Genomic DNA, 12,118 nt, shown 5'->3' on the forward strand with positions numbered 1-12,118 from the left:
CAAAAATGCACTCTAGGTTTTCACCCCACAAGCTCACTGCAGTGCTTGTAGCGCCAAGGGCAGGTGCAAGTGCTGATCTCTAAATCTGCAAACTCACTAGTACCTTTTAAGCAACAGGGTGTGATCATGTCCAAGGGCACCCTAGCTAGATATAGATCCACCTGACCACTAGTTCTGCTCAACTTGCACTCCAGATCTTCAGCTTCATGGTCAAGCTACTCAGGAGCACCTGAGAATCCCAGGCAAGATGTTTTAGTAGTTTATTATACTTCATGCTTTTAGCTGTAGTAATTAATGGACCTTTAACAGGTACTATATGAAATGCATATCTGGCTTCAGGAAGATGAAGAATTTTTTTGTGTTGTAAACTGTGGTTTTGTACTAACTAGTTTATGTATATTTAACACTTATTATTCCAATTACCGACATTCTGTTTGATTTTCAGTGATGTTCTAATCATGTTGTCTGCATGTCTTTGATTAGCAATGAAAAGAAACCTTTCATTTTGAAATATAATATTACAGAATCAGGAAAAAATAAGGGGTTTTCTTCTGAATAAAGATATTAATAACATGTACTTACCACACAGTTGTTTCACTTTGGTTTTGTGATTTACTGCCTTGGTATGGTTCCCAGCATGCTTTCAGTGCGATTCTCAAATCCCAGTAATTCATGTTGGAAAAAGACAAGGGTGAAAGCCAGAAAACATTTGAGAATGGTCACCTACAGAGTCAGGAAAAATTAGAATTAAATATAGACACTAGAAGTCAGATATGATGTTCGTGAAAATATACTGATGGAAAAAGAAATGCAACACCTCCTCCTCCACACTCTCCCTCCCTGGCCCTCCCGTCTGCGTGGAACAGACTGAAGAGTGACTCATCTGTGAGGAGGACCTGATGCCACTGCTGACAAGTCCATCGCAGTCTGTCTGGCCCAAGCCAGTAGGGTGTGGCGTCTAGGAGGTGTGAGCAGAGAGCCTCTGACAGGTCGCCTTGCTCTAAAGCCAGCGGCATGGAGCCTCACTGTCCTGTCACTGATGCGGGCATTGTGTCTGTCGGCAGTTTCAGCAGCATTACGGGTGGCAGATCTGAAACGATCTCTCAGATGGACCAGTCTGATGTGTCAGTCCTGCTCTGGTGTGGTCAGTCGAGGTCGACTGGATCTTGGAAAGTCTGCTGAAACCTTCTCTGCAGTCGGGACACAGTGGAGCAGCTTACTCCATAGTGTCTGGCAACACTGGCACATGACATGTCTGCCTGCAGCATGCCAATGACCCTCTCCCTTGCTTCTGGTGACATTCGAGGCATTATGGAATGCACAGAAAACTGACGTGTGGCCTTTTTCTTGCAGTGACCTACAGTAAGCTTTGAATTAAGGCTTTTTTAAAGGTGACCTAATCAGGTATTGTTTCACCTGGACCTCGTTGGGTGAAAGTGCACCTAACAAGCTCTTGTGTGATTGGCAAATTGCAATGCCTCACTGCACAAGCTGTACTGCTGGTCAGAGAGGGCTTAAAACAAATTGACAACTTTTTGTGAAAGTTTAGTACATGAGCTATAACTATAGTATTCTCATTCCAGAAAATGTTGAGTTTCTTTTTTCCATCAGTATATGTTCTAAAAACAAGATACTATATTGTTTCTAGCTTAAGAAACACAATGAACTGATTGTCTTTCCAAAGCACGGAGAAAATGGAGCAATCTGGGTAAAAAAATATAGTTGCACTAGTTCATATAGTGTATGAATGACACTTGTTTTTATGAATAATTTATTGTACCATCTGTTACAAAACAACAACAACAACACATAATCTAAATAGCAAAACACTTTTTCTTCACAGCGAAACTTGTAAGACAACATAGTCTTACAAGTTCATAGTCTATTCATAGTTTATTCAAAGTCTGAAACTGAAGCACAGGCATCACAAACAGACACTAAGACAAAGCACCATCTTGAGCTGGATTGAATGGGTACTTTTCCATTCAGTTGTTTTGTGTTATATTGTCCATCCTTGCCACAGAATGCTTTCACAAATTGTGAATCAGTACACGTACACCAGAGTACCGTCGTTAACAAGTTTTAAAATTCATAGAGGAGATAAATCAGGAGAAAATAAAAATAATTAAAAAGTCTTTCAATGTTGTAAAATGTAGGAAGTTCTCAGAAGGCAGCTGGAGGTATAATTGCCTATAAACAAACACAGTGAGGTATTTAGCTATTAACTGAGTCTCCATGGCAACAAACTAGGAAGGAAGGGAAGGTAACAAAATGTGATCCCTCCCTCTTACCTGGAGTGTGACGTAGGACTGATCCTAAGCTTTTCCCAGGCCTTCAGGGAATGAAAACTGAGAACTGTTGAAACAAGCACCAGGAAGAAACACTCTTCTCGGATAAACTCATTCGCTCAGATACAGAGTGAGGATCTGGTAAGTTTCCCTCTCTTTTCTCAGTTGATCTTCTGTTTTCAAAGGCATAGCCCACGGGTTTCCTTTGTCTGGCATATAGTTGAAAACACACCTTTGCACAGTGAAGGAAGAACAAGAGGATTTTTCAAAGAACAGTTTGGAAAGTTAAAGCTTTTCAAAAGTTGTGCGTTTATTTAATAACATAAGCTGTGTTAAAAATGTTTACTTTTTATTTAGTGATATCTGTTGCCAGCCAGTTACGGCTAATGCTTACAGTACTGTATTTCCTATGAAAATGTCAACAAAGAGGGAAATATTTGTAGTAGGAAAAGAAAAGTAGGATGAGTTTGGGAAACCAGGTTTAACAGATGTTTTGCTGACAACCCCTGGTGTTCTAGTGTTGTCTGGTCATGCTGTCAAACAGAGCGAGACTTCCTTGTTTCAGGAAAGTTGAGGGCAGTAAGTTAGTCGGGCCTTGTTGTCACTGAGCCTGAAACCCTAGAATCAACACTCGTCCCCAAGCCACTCTTATTTCATTTTAATACACAGTGCCATTTCAAAATTGCAAGCAGTAGATTTATACTATTATTATTTATTTCACATTTTGAAGAATTACAATTAATGTATAGAATTTTTTCAAGTAAACATTTTTTACTCAAAATAGCAATAATCATTGTATAAATGATGATGAATGTCAGCAAAATCTGCAAAGAAGCTATACAAAGTGAAGTTTACATTGCGTACAGTAAGTATTCAGTCCTCTAAGGCAGTCCCCTAAGGCATGGTGGAAGCTGCCTCTACCAGATTTGTACACTGCAGTAGTCCAATTTTCTTTATTCTTCCTCGTAAATGTGGAAGTTACAGTGGAAGTATTTCTTTAATTCAGTCAGACAAATCTCTCATTTTATTGTTGTCTGTTTAATCTTCAAAAAGGTTTTTGCTTTTATAAGAGGCCTTTAATGTGATAATCTGTTTTATACTGTATAGTGCGTAAGTCAGTGTTTTAGTGTCTCCCATAAATAAACAACATAGGACTGCGCTCTTTGAGAGACGGAAAATACATTTTTGCATAAAAGATTTATTTATCGAACAACACAATGTTTAAAAAAAAGACACCAGGAACATATAATCCTGTGCTATCATGCTAGTCTCCTCCCATAGTTTCCAAAGCAGCAGAGGAGTTTCAGAGCACCTGATTGCTTAAGGGAACTGCCAAGACTAGACTTGTACCGATTAGCTCCACAGTGTGTGAGACATTCTGTTGTAAGCCTAAATGGCTTGTTTATTCTTTTAGACTTTCTCATCCTCCCTGAACAATATTTCATCATACCAGCCGGCACCCCTTGATAAGCCAACACAGAACGAATGCATTACAAAGTTATTTTCTGTCAATTACTGTGCGATTTTTCAGTACATATCAACATCTGAAATGACGTATCTCCTGATCGCACAAAATACAGCACCTATAGCTGATGTGACTACAAAAGCCACAGGAAATGCTTACTGTACATGCACTGCTCTGCAAAAGTCTTAAGAGTGGACATAATCAAGAGTTACAATATATGTATGTTTTGAAATGAAAAACGTACTCAAAGCCATATGCTTTTGCATCTCTTATTCACATGCTGTAAGCTTTCAAATGTTGGTTCTGTTGTCTTCTATTAAGTCTTTCTATTTTCTCAGAGCCTGCAAGTCCCCATATATCCTGCCTAACTTACTGTATCTTCCTTTTCAGTGCTAATTGTGTTGCATCTCAGTTTCAATCAAACTTGTCTGACACACTAATGGCTAGACTTCTGAATTTGTTTAGTTTAGAGGTGACCAATCCTAGTCCTGGACAGGCTAAGCTAAAACAGCTGGTAACTGGCATAACTAGATCAATTTATCAACTTCTCCCAGGTCCTCAGAAACAAATCTGCTGGTACACCAGTTCTCCAGGTCCAGAATTGCAAGCCCATGGCTTATATGGAAGAATACATTTCCGGCCTTCTACTGTATATTCATTAGTTTAAAGACCTTATGTAGTTCTTTAAATCAGAGAAAATAAAGTTAATTTAAAAGGAATCTATTAGAAAATTTTATATTAAATGGCAGTGTTGTACTTTCTTTATGCTTTACGTTGTTGGTTAACTCAGAATCCCTTTTCAGTGCTCTTTCCTTCACATACTCTTTTAGCTCCCACCACTTGAATTAATTCTGCAATAACTAATCTTGATGCAATTGCCCTTTCTTTCCAGACATTTTTGTTTCTGAATATTTGCTGGTCTATGCTCTGGCACTACAAAGCTGTGCACCACTGTATTAAACCATTGTGGAATGTGCTGCATTAACATCCCTAATCCTAAATACACCAAAGCATGTTCCCAGCTTTGAACTCAATTAAGTAGATTCTTAGACTTATGTCATTCATAAACCGTACCCACCATAATTATTGGGGCAGTGAAGTCAAAATAGCTATTTTTGCCATATACTCAAGCAGTTCAGACTTCAGATGAAAAGGAAAATACACAGAATGTCAACGTATTTCTGTGTATTTTTTCAAATAGTGTATATGCTTTAACATTTTAGAATAGTTGCACTTTATGTGTTTCATTTCCACATTTTAGGTAAGCATATGTATTGGGAGAAGTTAAAGTAAATTGACATAGTATAAAACACAGTATAAAAAATCCTTTGCATGCAGTAACTGCATCAAACCTGCCACCCAGTGACACCACCAGACTCTTGGTTTGTTCTTTTGAGATGCTTTGCCAAGTCTATGCTGCAGCTACAGTATTTTCAGTTCTTTTTTTTTGTTAGGGTTTCTGACTTAAGTCTCCTTTTCAGCAAGTGAAAAGCATGCTTGATTGGATTTAAATCAGGAGACTGACTTGGCCAGTCTAGGACTTGGTCCTAGATCGCTTTGGCAATGTGTTTTGGGTCACCGTTTTGCTGCATGATGAAGTGCAGACTAATGAGTCTGGGGCATTTTCTTGTACATGGGTAGACAAGATGTTTCTGTACACCTCTAAAGTCATTCTGCTACTACAATTATTAGTTTCATCATCAGTACAGATGTGTGGGCCAGTTCCAGAGGTGGCCAAGCCAAGACATTACCTCTATGTTCACAGATGAAGTGGTGCTTTGGATTGTCTGTTTGTTCCTTTCTCCACACCTTCACAGTGCAATCACTTTGGAATAGGTTTATCTTTGGTTCATTTGTCCAAAACAGTTTGTTCCATAATTCTACTCGCTCATCTATGTACTTTTTAACAAACTGGGGGCATTCTTCCTCCACCCAATCTCCACCTTTGCAGCTACCTCTCAGTTAACTTCTGCATGAGGGCCTTATCCTCCACATCCTATGGGCACTGGGCTGGCCCACAGAAAAGCCAAATCTCACTATGCCTAAGCACTCAGATGTACATCCTCAAATGAATTTGTTCTATTTTTGGTGCTGATGAGCCAATTGCATCTTGGGGTGTAGGCTTTATAATTCTGCTGTCAAAGTCTTCTGTGAACAGTAGATTGTGATACCATCACTCCTGCACTGTGGAGCTGGTTGATTCCAGCGACAGTTGTGTTAGAGTTTTTCTTCACAGTGCAGACACTTTTTCTATCAACAACTGTAGCTGTATTCCTCGGCCAATCTGGGTGTTGCTGATTGCTAAGAACACCAGTGGTTTCTTTCTTTTTCAAGATATTCCAAATTGTTGATTTTACTATGCCCAGTTAATGTGCTATACTGTGCACCGAAATTGTGCTGTCCTGTTTGAATTCTTCTTTTCTTTCAACTTCCAAATTGCCTGTTTTTCTTTCATAGACAGTTCTATGGCCTTCATGTTGGTTTAGACCTACTGACAACAAATGCTGACAGCAAAGGGAAAAGGCAAAGGCATAGAAAAGACAAAATCCAACACCACACAGTCACAGCTCTTTAATGTGTGCACAATCGGTGCAACAGGATACACCTGACCAATACGAAACATCAAGCAGGCAATTATCCCAAAATGTATGCTTACCTCATATAGAGAATTGAACACAAAAAGTTCTATTAATCTAAAACAGTACAACATACTGTATAAGCACAGAAATACCCAGGAATAAAATATGGCATGGTGTATGTTTGCCTTATATACTGTTCATATTTTCATCTGAATTGTTTGAGTGTACAGCAAAAATAGCAATTGTGACTTCACTGTCCCAATACTTGTGATGGGCACTGTTCCACAATGATACATTAACAGAACAACAAAAAGAGTGTTTCATAAAATAACCAGCACTATAAAATTCACTTCTTATTTAGAACGGTTATAAAAAAGAAACTTCAATCTCCTCATCATTGCTTAAAATGTGGTCTCTCTGTCACAGACAAAGGGATGTTATTGTGAAGAGCAATCCCCTTTCCTAAAGAGTGTGATTTTAAATTTGTCTGTGTTAGTTACTCGTAAAATTACAAGATTTTAAATGTTTTAGCATAGTATCCTTAGTATAATTACATTATTTTATATCTACAATGTCTGCATTTATGTGGATTATTTTCTTTATATTCCTCTGAAATTTAATTATTGCACATTGTTCCTGAGTTTTTGAAAGGCTAACTGTAATTTTGTCCTACACAGGTTCCTACATGTACAAAAATGAGCCCGAAGCTCATCACTTTACCACTCTTGGGTGTTGCTCTGGGTCTATTATCTGCAATCCCTCTGTTGGCAGAAGCTGTTACATTTATTGCTGAAGATGCAACTTTGAACAGTGTATCCACAACCCCCTCTGTACAGTTGAGCACCACCATGGCCAGCACAACAGCAACAGAGAGAACAACATCTCAAACAGAAGCCATAACCAGTAAAGCACCCGAATTTGCTTCAGAGACAACTCCTCTCAGAAATGCAACTGGATTCACAACAGATTCCACCAGTGGTGATTCCACATCTGTGTCGAAGAGCACCATATCTGATCCTTCACCCACAGCCATGTCAACATCAACAGCCAAGGGGACTCATGCAATTACTACTACAATAAGTACATCACAGTCCACCCACAATCAGTCAGTATCAACCCTGTTACCCAATGTCACAGGGAGTAGTCCACTGATCCCCACTTCATTTTACTTCACTCTCACCACTCCCACTTTAGGTAAGTCCAGTTTAAATCTTCATTTCACATGATATAATGTTGTTTTAACTGATGTTCGGGGGGGGGGGGGGTGATGACAACCAAGACATTTTTATATTTCCCAACACCTTATGCTTAAATGTCTCTTTTTCACATTCGTCTTGGACATTCCTACTCCACCCAATCTTCACCTTTGCAGCTACCCCTCAGTTAACTTCTGCATGAGGGGCCTATCCTCCACATCCTATGGGCACTGGGCTGGCCCACAGATAAGCCAAATCTCACTAATCCTAAGCACTCAAATGCACATCCTCAAATGCATTTGTTTCTTGGATGTCTTTATTCCTTGTAAAATTCAAAGGAAGAGTGGGGTTGTTGGAGAAATAGTAGCTATTAAGTCTGGTTAATAGTACCTTAACCAGACTTTCAAACCAATGCCCTACAATGATCTGGACACTGTGTTTTAGGAGGCTTAAATGCGAAGTTAAACTGAGAACATGACTACTAAGTCATGACTACTTAGTGATCCCTCACGGGATCAATAAAGTATCTATCTATTAAACATCCTATTGTACTATTCATTAGGGAAGTGGTGCAAGCCCCAGTGTACTGTCTTCGTCAGTCTGTACTAAATACTAAATACTAAAAAGTCTTAACGAAATCTCCCACATAATTTAAATTTGGTAAAGTGATTTTTCACTTCTTTACTGATATCTGGTGCATAATGGCTTCCTGAATTTAAAGTGCTATAATTATAATTTAACTATAATATTTATTGTAATATTAATTAAATTATTACTTACCATTATCATTATTGTTGTTATTATTAGTATAACTAGCAAAAGCTGGCATCAGTTGGGAGCTGTTCAATCCATCTTTTCAAACTATTATTTCAAAATAAAATCAATAACAAAGTATTTTCCTTTAAAATCCTCCACTGCAAAAAATAACAACTTTAGAGCAGGTACTTCTGTGATTCAATAAATTAATTTAACCTTAAAATGTATACTGTACAGATAATATTAAGGTCAAGCTAAAGACAAAAGTCTTAAAAAGTACATTAAATTATACAGTACAGTAGCTTTAACAAATATTAGAATGTCAGCAACTACTATACATTTCTTTTTTTTATTAGGTGAGCATTTTGGTCTCAGCTATTCTGAAAAGGCTATCACCATTTTCCTCAGTATTATTCTTGGGGTGGCAGTTCTCGTGTTATTCATGTACAGCCTTAATAAATGCAAGAGGAAGAAGACTCAGTATGTACACCGACCCCTCTACAACAACCATGATGACACAGGTAGGATATTTAGCATATTTAATTTGAAATATTTGAGTTTAATTATCAAAGGTCTGAATATGGTTGCTCCATTTCATAGATATTTCAAATTGTGAAAGAAACACTTAAATGTAAGTAAATATAATCTTTGATCTGAAATAAAATAAACTTGTTAAAAATACACTGTATATAATTAATTGGAATAACAACTCACTTCTAAGGATCACATTACATGGAGACTCCCAGGCATGGCACTGTTGAGAAAGGTACTTCATCTGAATAGTCAGAGTAAAATGCCCCATCATATTCTGTAAATGGGCTACAAATGTAAGTTGTTTTTTACTATAAAATTAGCTAAGAGAGGTGCACTTTAAAAATTTGTAATTTTCTAAAATACTGAGCTGTATATTAAAAACATGGAGCCATGGTAGCTCAGACAGCAAGGGCATCTAGCTCCTGACTGGAAGGTCCTGGTTTCAATCCCAGGTAGGGGTAAGTGATTTAGCTTGCCCTAATTCCTTCCAGATGGCTCCCAGGTCCACTTAGCCTGCTTTCCAAATGAGTACTGGTAGTTAATCCTTCCAGGGGTAATAGGCCAGCCAGAGTGTAATGCTAATCACCTCCACTTCCAGTGTTGGATGGTTGAGAAAAATGGTGGCCCTTGCTCCCCATTCCGCCCACGGGTCTTTATGGCCTGAAAAGGGACCTACCTACAGTATATTCAAAACATTTTCCTTTAACCTAACCGAATGCAATCTAATTAAATTTGATGTGACCCAGAACAGGAAATATAGTATTTTCCACCCCCAACAGTTCGAAACCCACTTGTATTACTCTTATCATTAATATTATCAAAAATTATAATTATAGCATACTGTATAACACAACATTGAGATTATGCATAAGACAGTCAAAATGCTTTTCTTCAGGAATATATGTCATGCTGAAGCATTTCTTTTACAGACAAATTTTATTTTGTAGACGTCCAGCTAGCAAAAGAGTTTGGGTTCAACTGCAACATTTGCCAGGCAGATTAGACGATCTTATGACTGTTGATAATAAATAATTTGTAGGTAACTTTAAATAAGAAAGTCTTTTGAATATTGCAGTCACAGTTAGAGGCAAAGTTAAGGAGAGCAAGAGCTGTAGGTACAGTACAGAGATGACAAACATTCAGAATCCTGTCTTTCTTGAGCACTAGTGGGAAAGGAGCATTACATTTGGGTCTAGGTGCTTCCTTCATCCTGTAAAATTTGTTATGGATTCAGTCCTATAACTTAGTTTAGCATAAAAAAATAATTATACTTTTAACTTAAAAAGTATAATGTCTTTAAAAAGTCCTCTTACTGATCCAATTATACTGTGAATAATTTTTTAAAAATTATTCAGCTAAAATTTTCACAGATGTTTCTGGCTTGCCACGTGCAATGCAATAATTTAAAATCATTTAAAAGTTGTAACATTAGTGGTCTATTATGTTTGAGTTTTTACATTTGCATGATTGATTACTCTTGCGTGATTACTGTAACATTTTGCTTTGATTTTTTTTATTTTTGGACAATAGTTTGCAACGTGTAGCATTAGAAAAAATATTATTTAATGGACTTTATTTATGGGCTGCATGATCTTCCTAGAACCTGATTGATAAGAAAAACAAAATCTTAAAGTTTCGAGGAAAATATAAAAATAACATAACTGCTTGACTTCTTTTTTTAATTTATAAACTAAAAAAGGACACTTAATTAAATGCACTTGTCATATATAATGGCTTTGTCATGTCCATACGATATATTTTAAATATCATTGTTTTCACAGTGAACAGGTACAGGACACCAGAAGACACCCTTGTGATTTCAGGAGGACTATATGATGGTCCTCAAATCTACAACCCTAACATGACAGTTTTGGATGAGGATGATGAATTCCATTCAGAAAATCCTGCTTTTACCAACCAACCTACACAATTCCGTCTGGAATTCTTGTCTGAAGAACAAGAAAGGTCTCCTGACTTGGGAGTTAATACCTTTGAAACCTTTAATGCTCCAACTGAGGAAACATAATGCTTTCCAACCTTTTATAATTATGGAACTGCATTTAACAATGTCATTTGCTAAACTCAATGACAAATAAACAGCAAGATAATATAAAATACAAATTTGATATATTGGTTTTAACGTCTAAAAAATTTCCAAATAACAGGTGTGGTGTATGTATGCTAATTATATATGCAATTCCATTAAATATTAAAGCATATAATTTAAACAGAAGTGAAATCTGATGGAAAAATCTAATATTTTGCAGTGAAGGTTTATATTAAAAAATTAAAGGAGAAAAAGAATATCTAGAGTTTCTCATAACTATCTGCAAAATTGTTCCAGAAGAATATTTTTTAAAATCTCTTTCTGTACTTTGAGACTTTTCTTAATTTACATAGACTAATTGTAATATATTATCCAAAATATTATACCATAGCATAAAAGAGCAGAAAATGTACACAAAAATACCAACAGAATTATTCATAAACATTTTATTACAACTGTAACAATAAGTAACAACACATACTATGTTCACAAATGGTATAATTTCCATATCCTACTGCAGGTGCTTTAAACTGGCTAGAAATGTGTAATAAGTAACAAGAAAAAAAATGTATATCACTTAAGTTATTCCATTAAATTAGAAATTCCAAGACTTCACTGAATTAGGAATGGAATGGAATGATCTCAATATTAGTAGTGTATATTCATTTTATAAGCCATATCATTTCATTCCTACAAATCAACTAAATGTATATTTAATAAAAATAACCAATGGCATTTAATACTAATCATGCAATGTCAAATGAAATACAAACTATTAATTGCTGTTGATAAATCCAAGGACTTTCAAAAGAATGTTATCTCTTTTAAAACTCTTGTCTTTTATTGTGGAGATATTGTGAACTGTAAATGTGTGTAACTGTACAGCAACTTTGAACTTTGTAAAAACTAAAATAAAAACAACTAAAGCAATGCAAAACTCTATAAGATTATATAAGAAATTCAAAGGATTTTTCTTCTGAAGCAAATATTGTGTAAAGTGCAAATAGAACCCTCGAAGAAAAGGTTTTAAAGATACTGAAACAATATTGTAAAACAAAAGTTTTGATTGTGGATCAGGTAGTAACAGAAAGACTTAGGCAAATATTTTCTCACATGCTTTCATTTTTCTCTTCCTGTCAGAGCTGGTAACAGCTGTCCAACCAGCATCTCGCATCCTTTTTATAGCCGCCATTTTCAGGGCTGCCCCTGGTGATTTTGGAACAGCAGGACTCTGAAACATAGTGTAATAATAC

General features: G+C 36.5%; 2 protein-coding genes across 2 annotated transcripts in view; one reads left to right on the forward strand and one right to left on the reverse strand.

The window, feature by feature from the left end:
- Positions 1-2,280: 2,280 nt before the first annotated feature.
- On the forward strand, positions 2,281-11,795 carry LOC148830868 (uncharacterized). The gene is made up of 4 exons (XM_088920381.1): positions 2,281-2,429; positions 7,010-7,526; positions 8,641-8,805; positions 10,600-11,795. Exons 2-4 carry the CDS (start codon positions 7,028-7,030, stop codon positions 10,842-10,844), a joined length of 909 nt encoding a protein of 302 aa, XP_088776507.1. The 5' UTR covers positions 2,281-2,429; positions 7,010-7,027; the 3' UTR covers positions 10,845-11,795.
- Positions 11,796-11,890: 95 nt separating this feature from the next.
- sycp1 (synaptonemal complex protein 1) overlaps positions 11,891-12,118 on the reverse strand; it is a 32,017-nt gene continuing 31,789 nt past the window's right edge. Inside the window, exon 31 of the mRNA XM_088920564.1 lies at positions 11,891-12,096. Coding sequence (XP_088776690.1) covers positions 11,959-12,096 — 138 coding nt within the window. The 3' untranslated portion in view covers positions 11,891-11,958. The remainder of the gene's footprint in view (positions 12,097-12,118) is intronic.

The sequence above is a fragment of the Atractosteus spatula genome, chromosome 7 (genome assembly GCF_055471065.1).
Source record: "Atractosteus spatula isolate fAtrSpa1 chromosome 7, fAtrSpa1.hap1, whole genome shotgun sequence".
NCBI classification, from domain to species: Eukaryota; Metazoa; Chordata; class Actinopteri; order Semionotiformes; family Lepisosteidae; genus Atractosteus; species Atractosteus spatula.

What these genes read in the sequence shown, in the direction of transcription:
- LOC148830868 (XM_088920381.1), top strand. Translation starts at nt 7,028, where the DNA reads ATGAGCCCGAAGCTCATCACTTTACCACTCTTGGGTGTTGCTCTGGGT. An exon ending in TCTCACCACTCCCACTTTAG is followed by an intron (nt 7,527 to 8,640) that starts GTAAGTCCAGTT and finishes TTTTTTTATTAG; the next exon opens with GTGAGCATTTTGGTCTCAGC. An exon ending in CAACAACCATGATGACACAG is followed by an intron (nt 8,806 to 10,599) that starts GTAGGATATTTA and finishes TTGTTTTCACAG; the next exon opens with TGAACAGGTACAGGACACCA.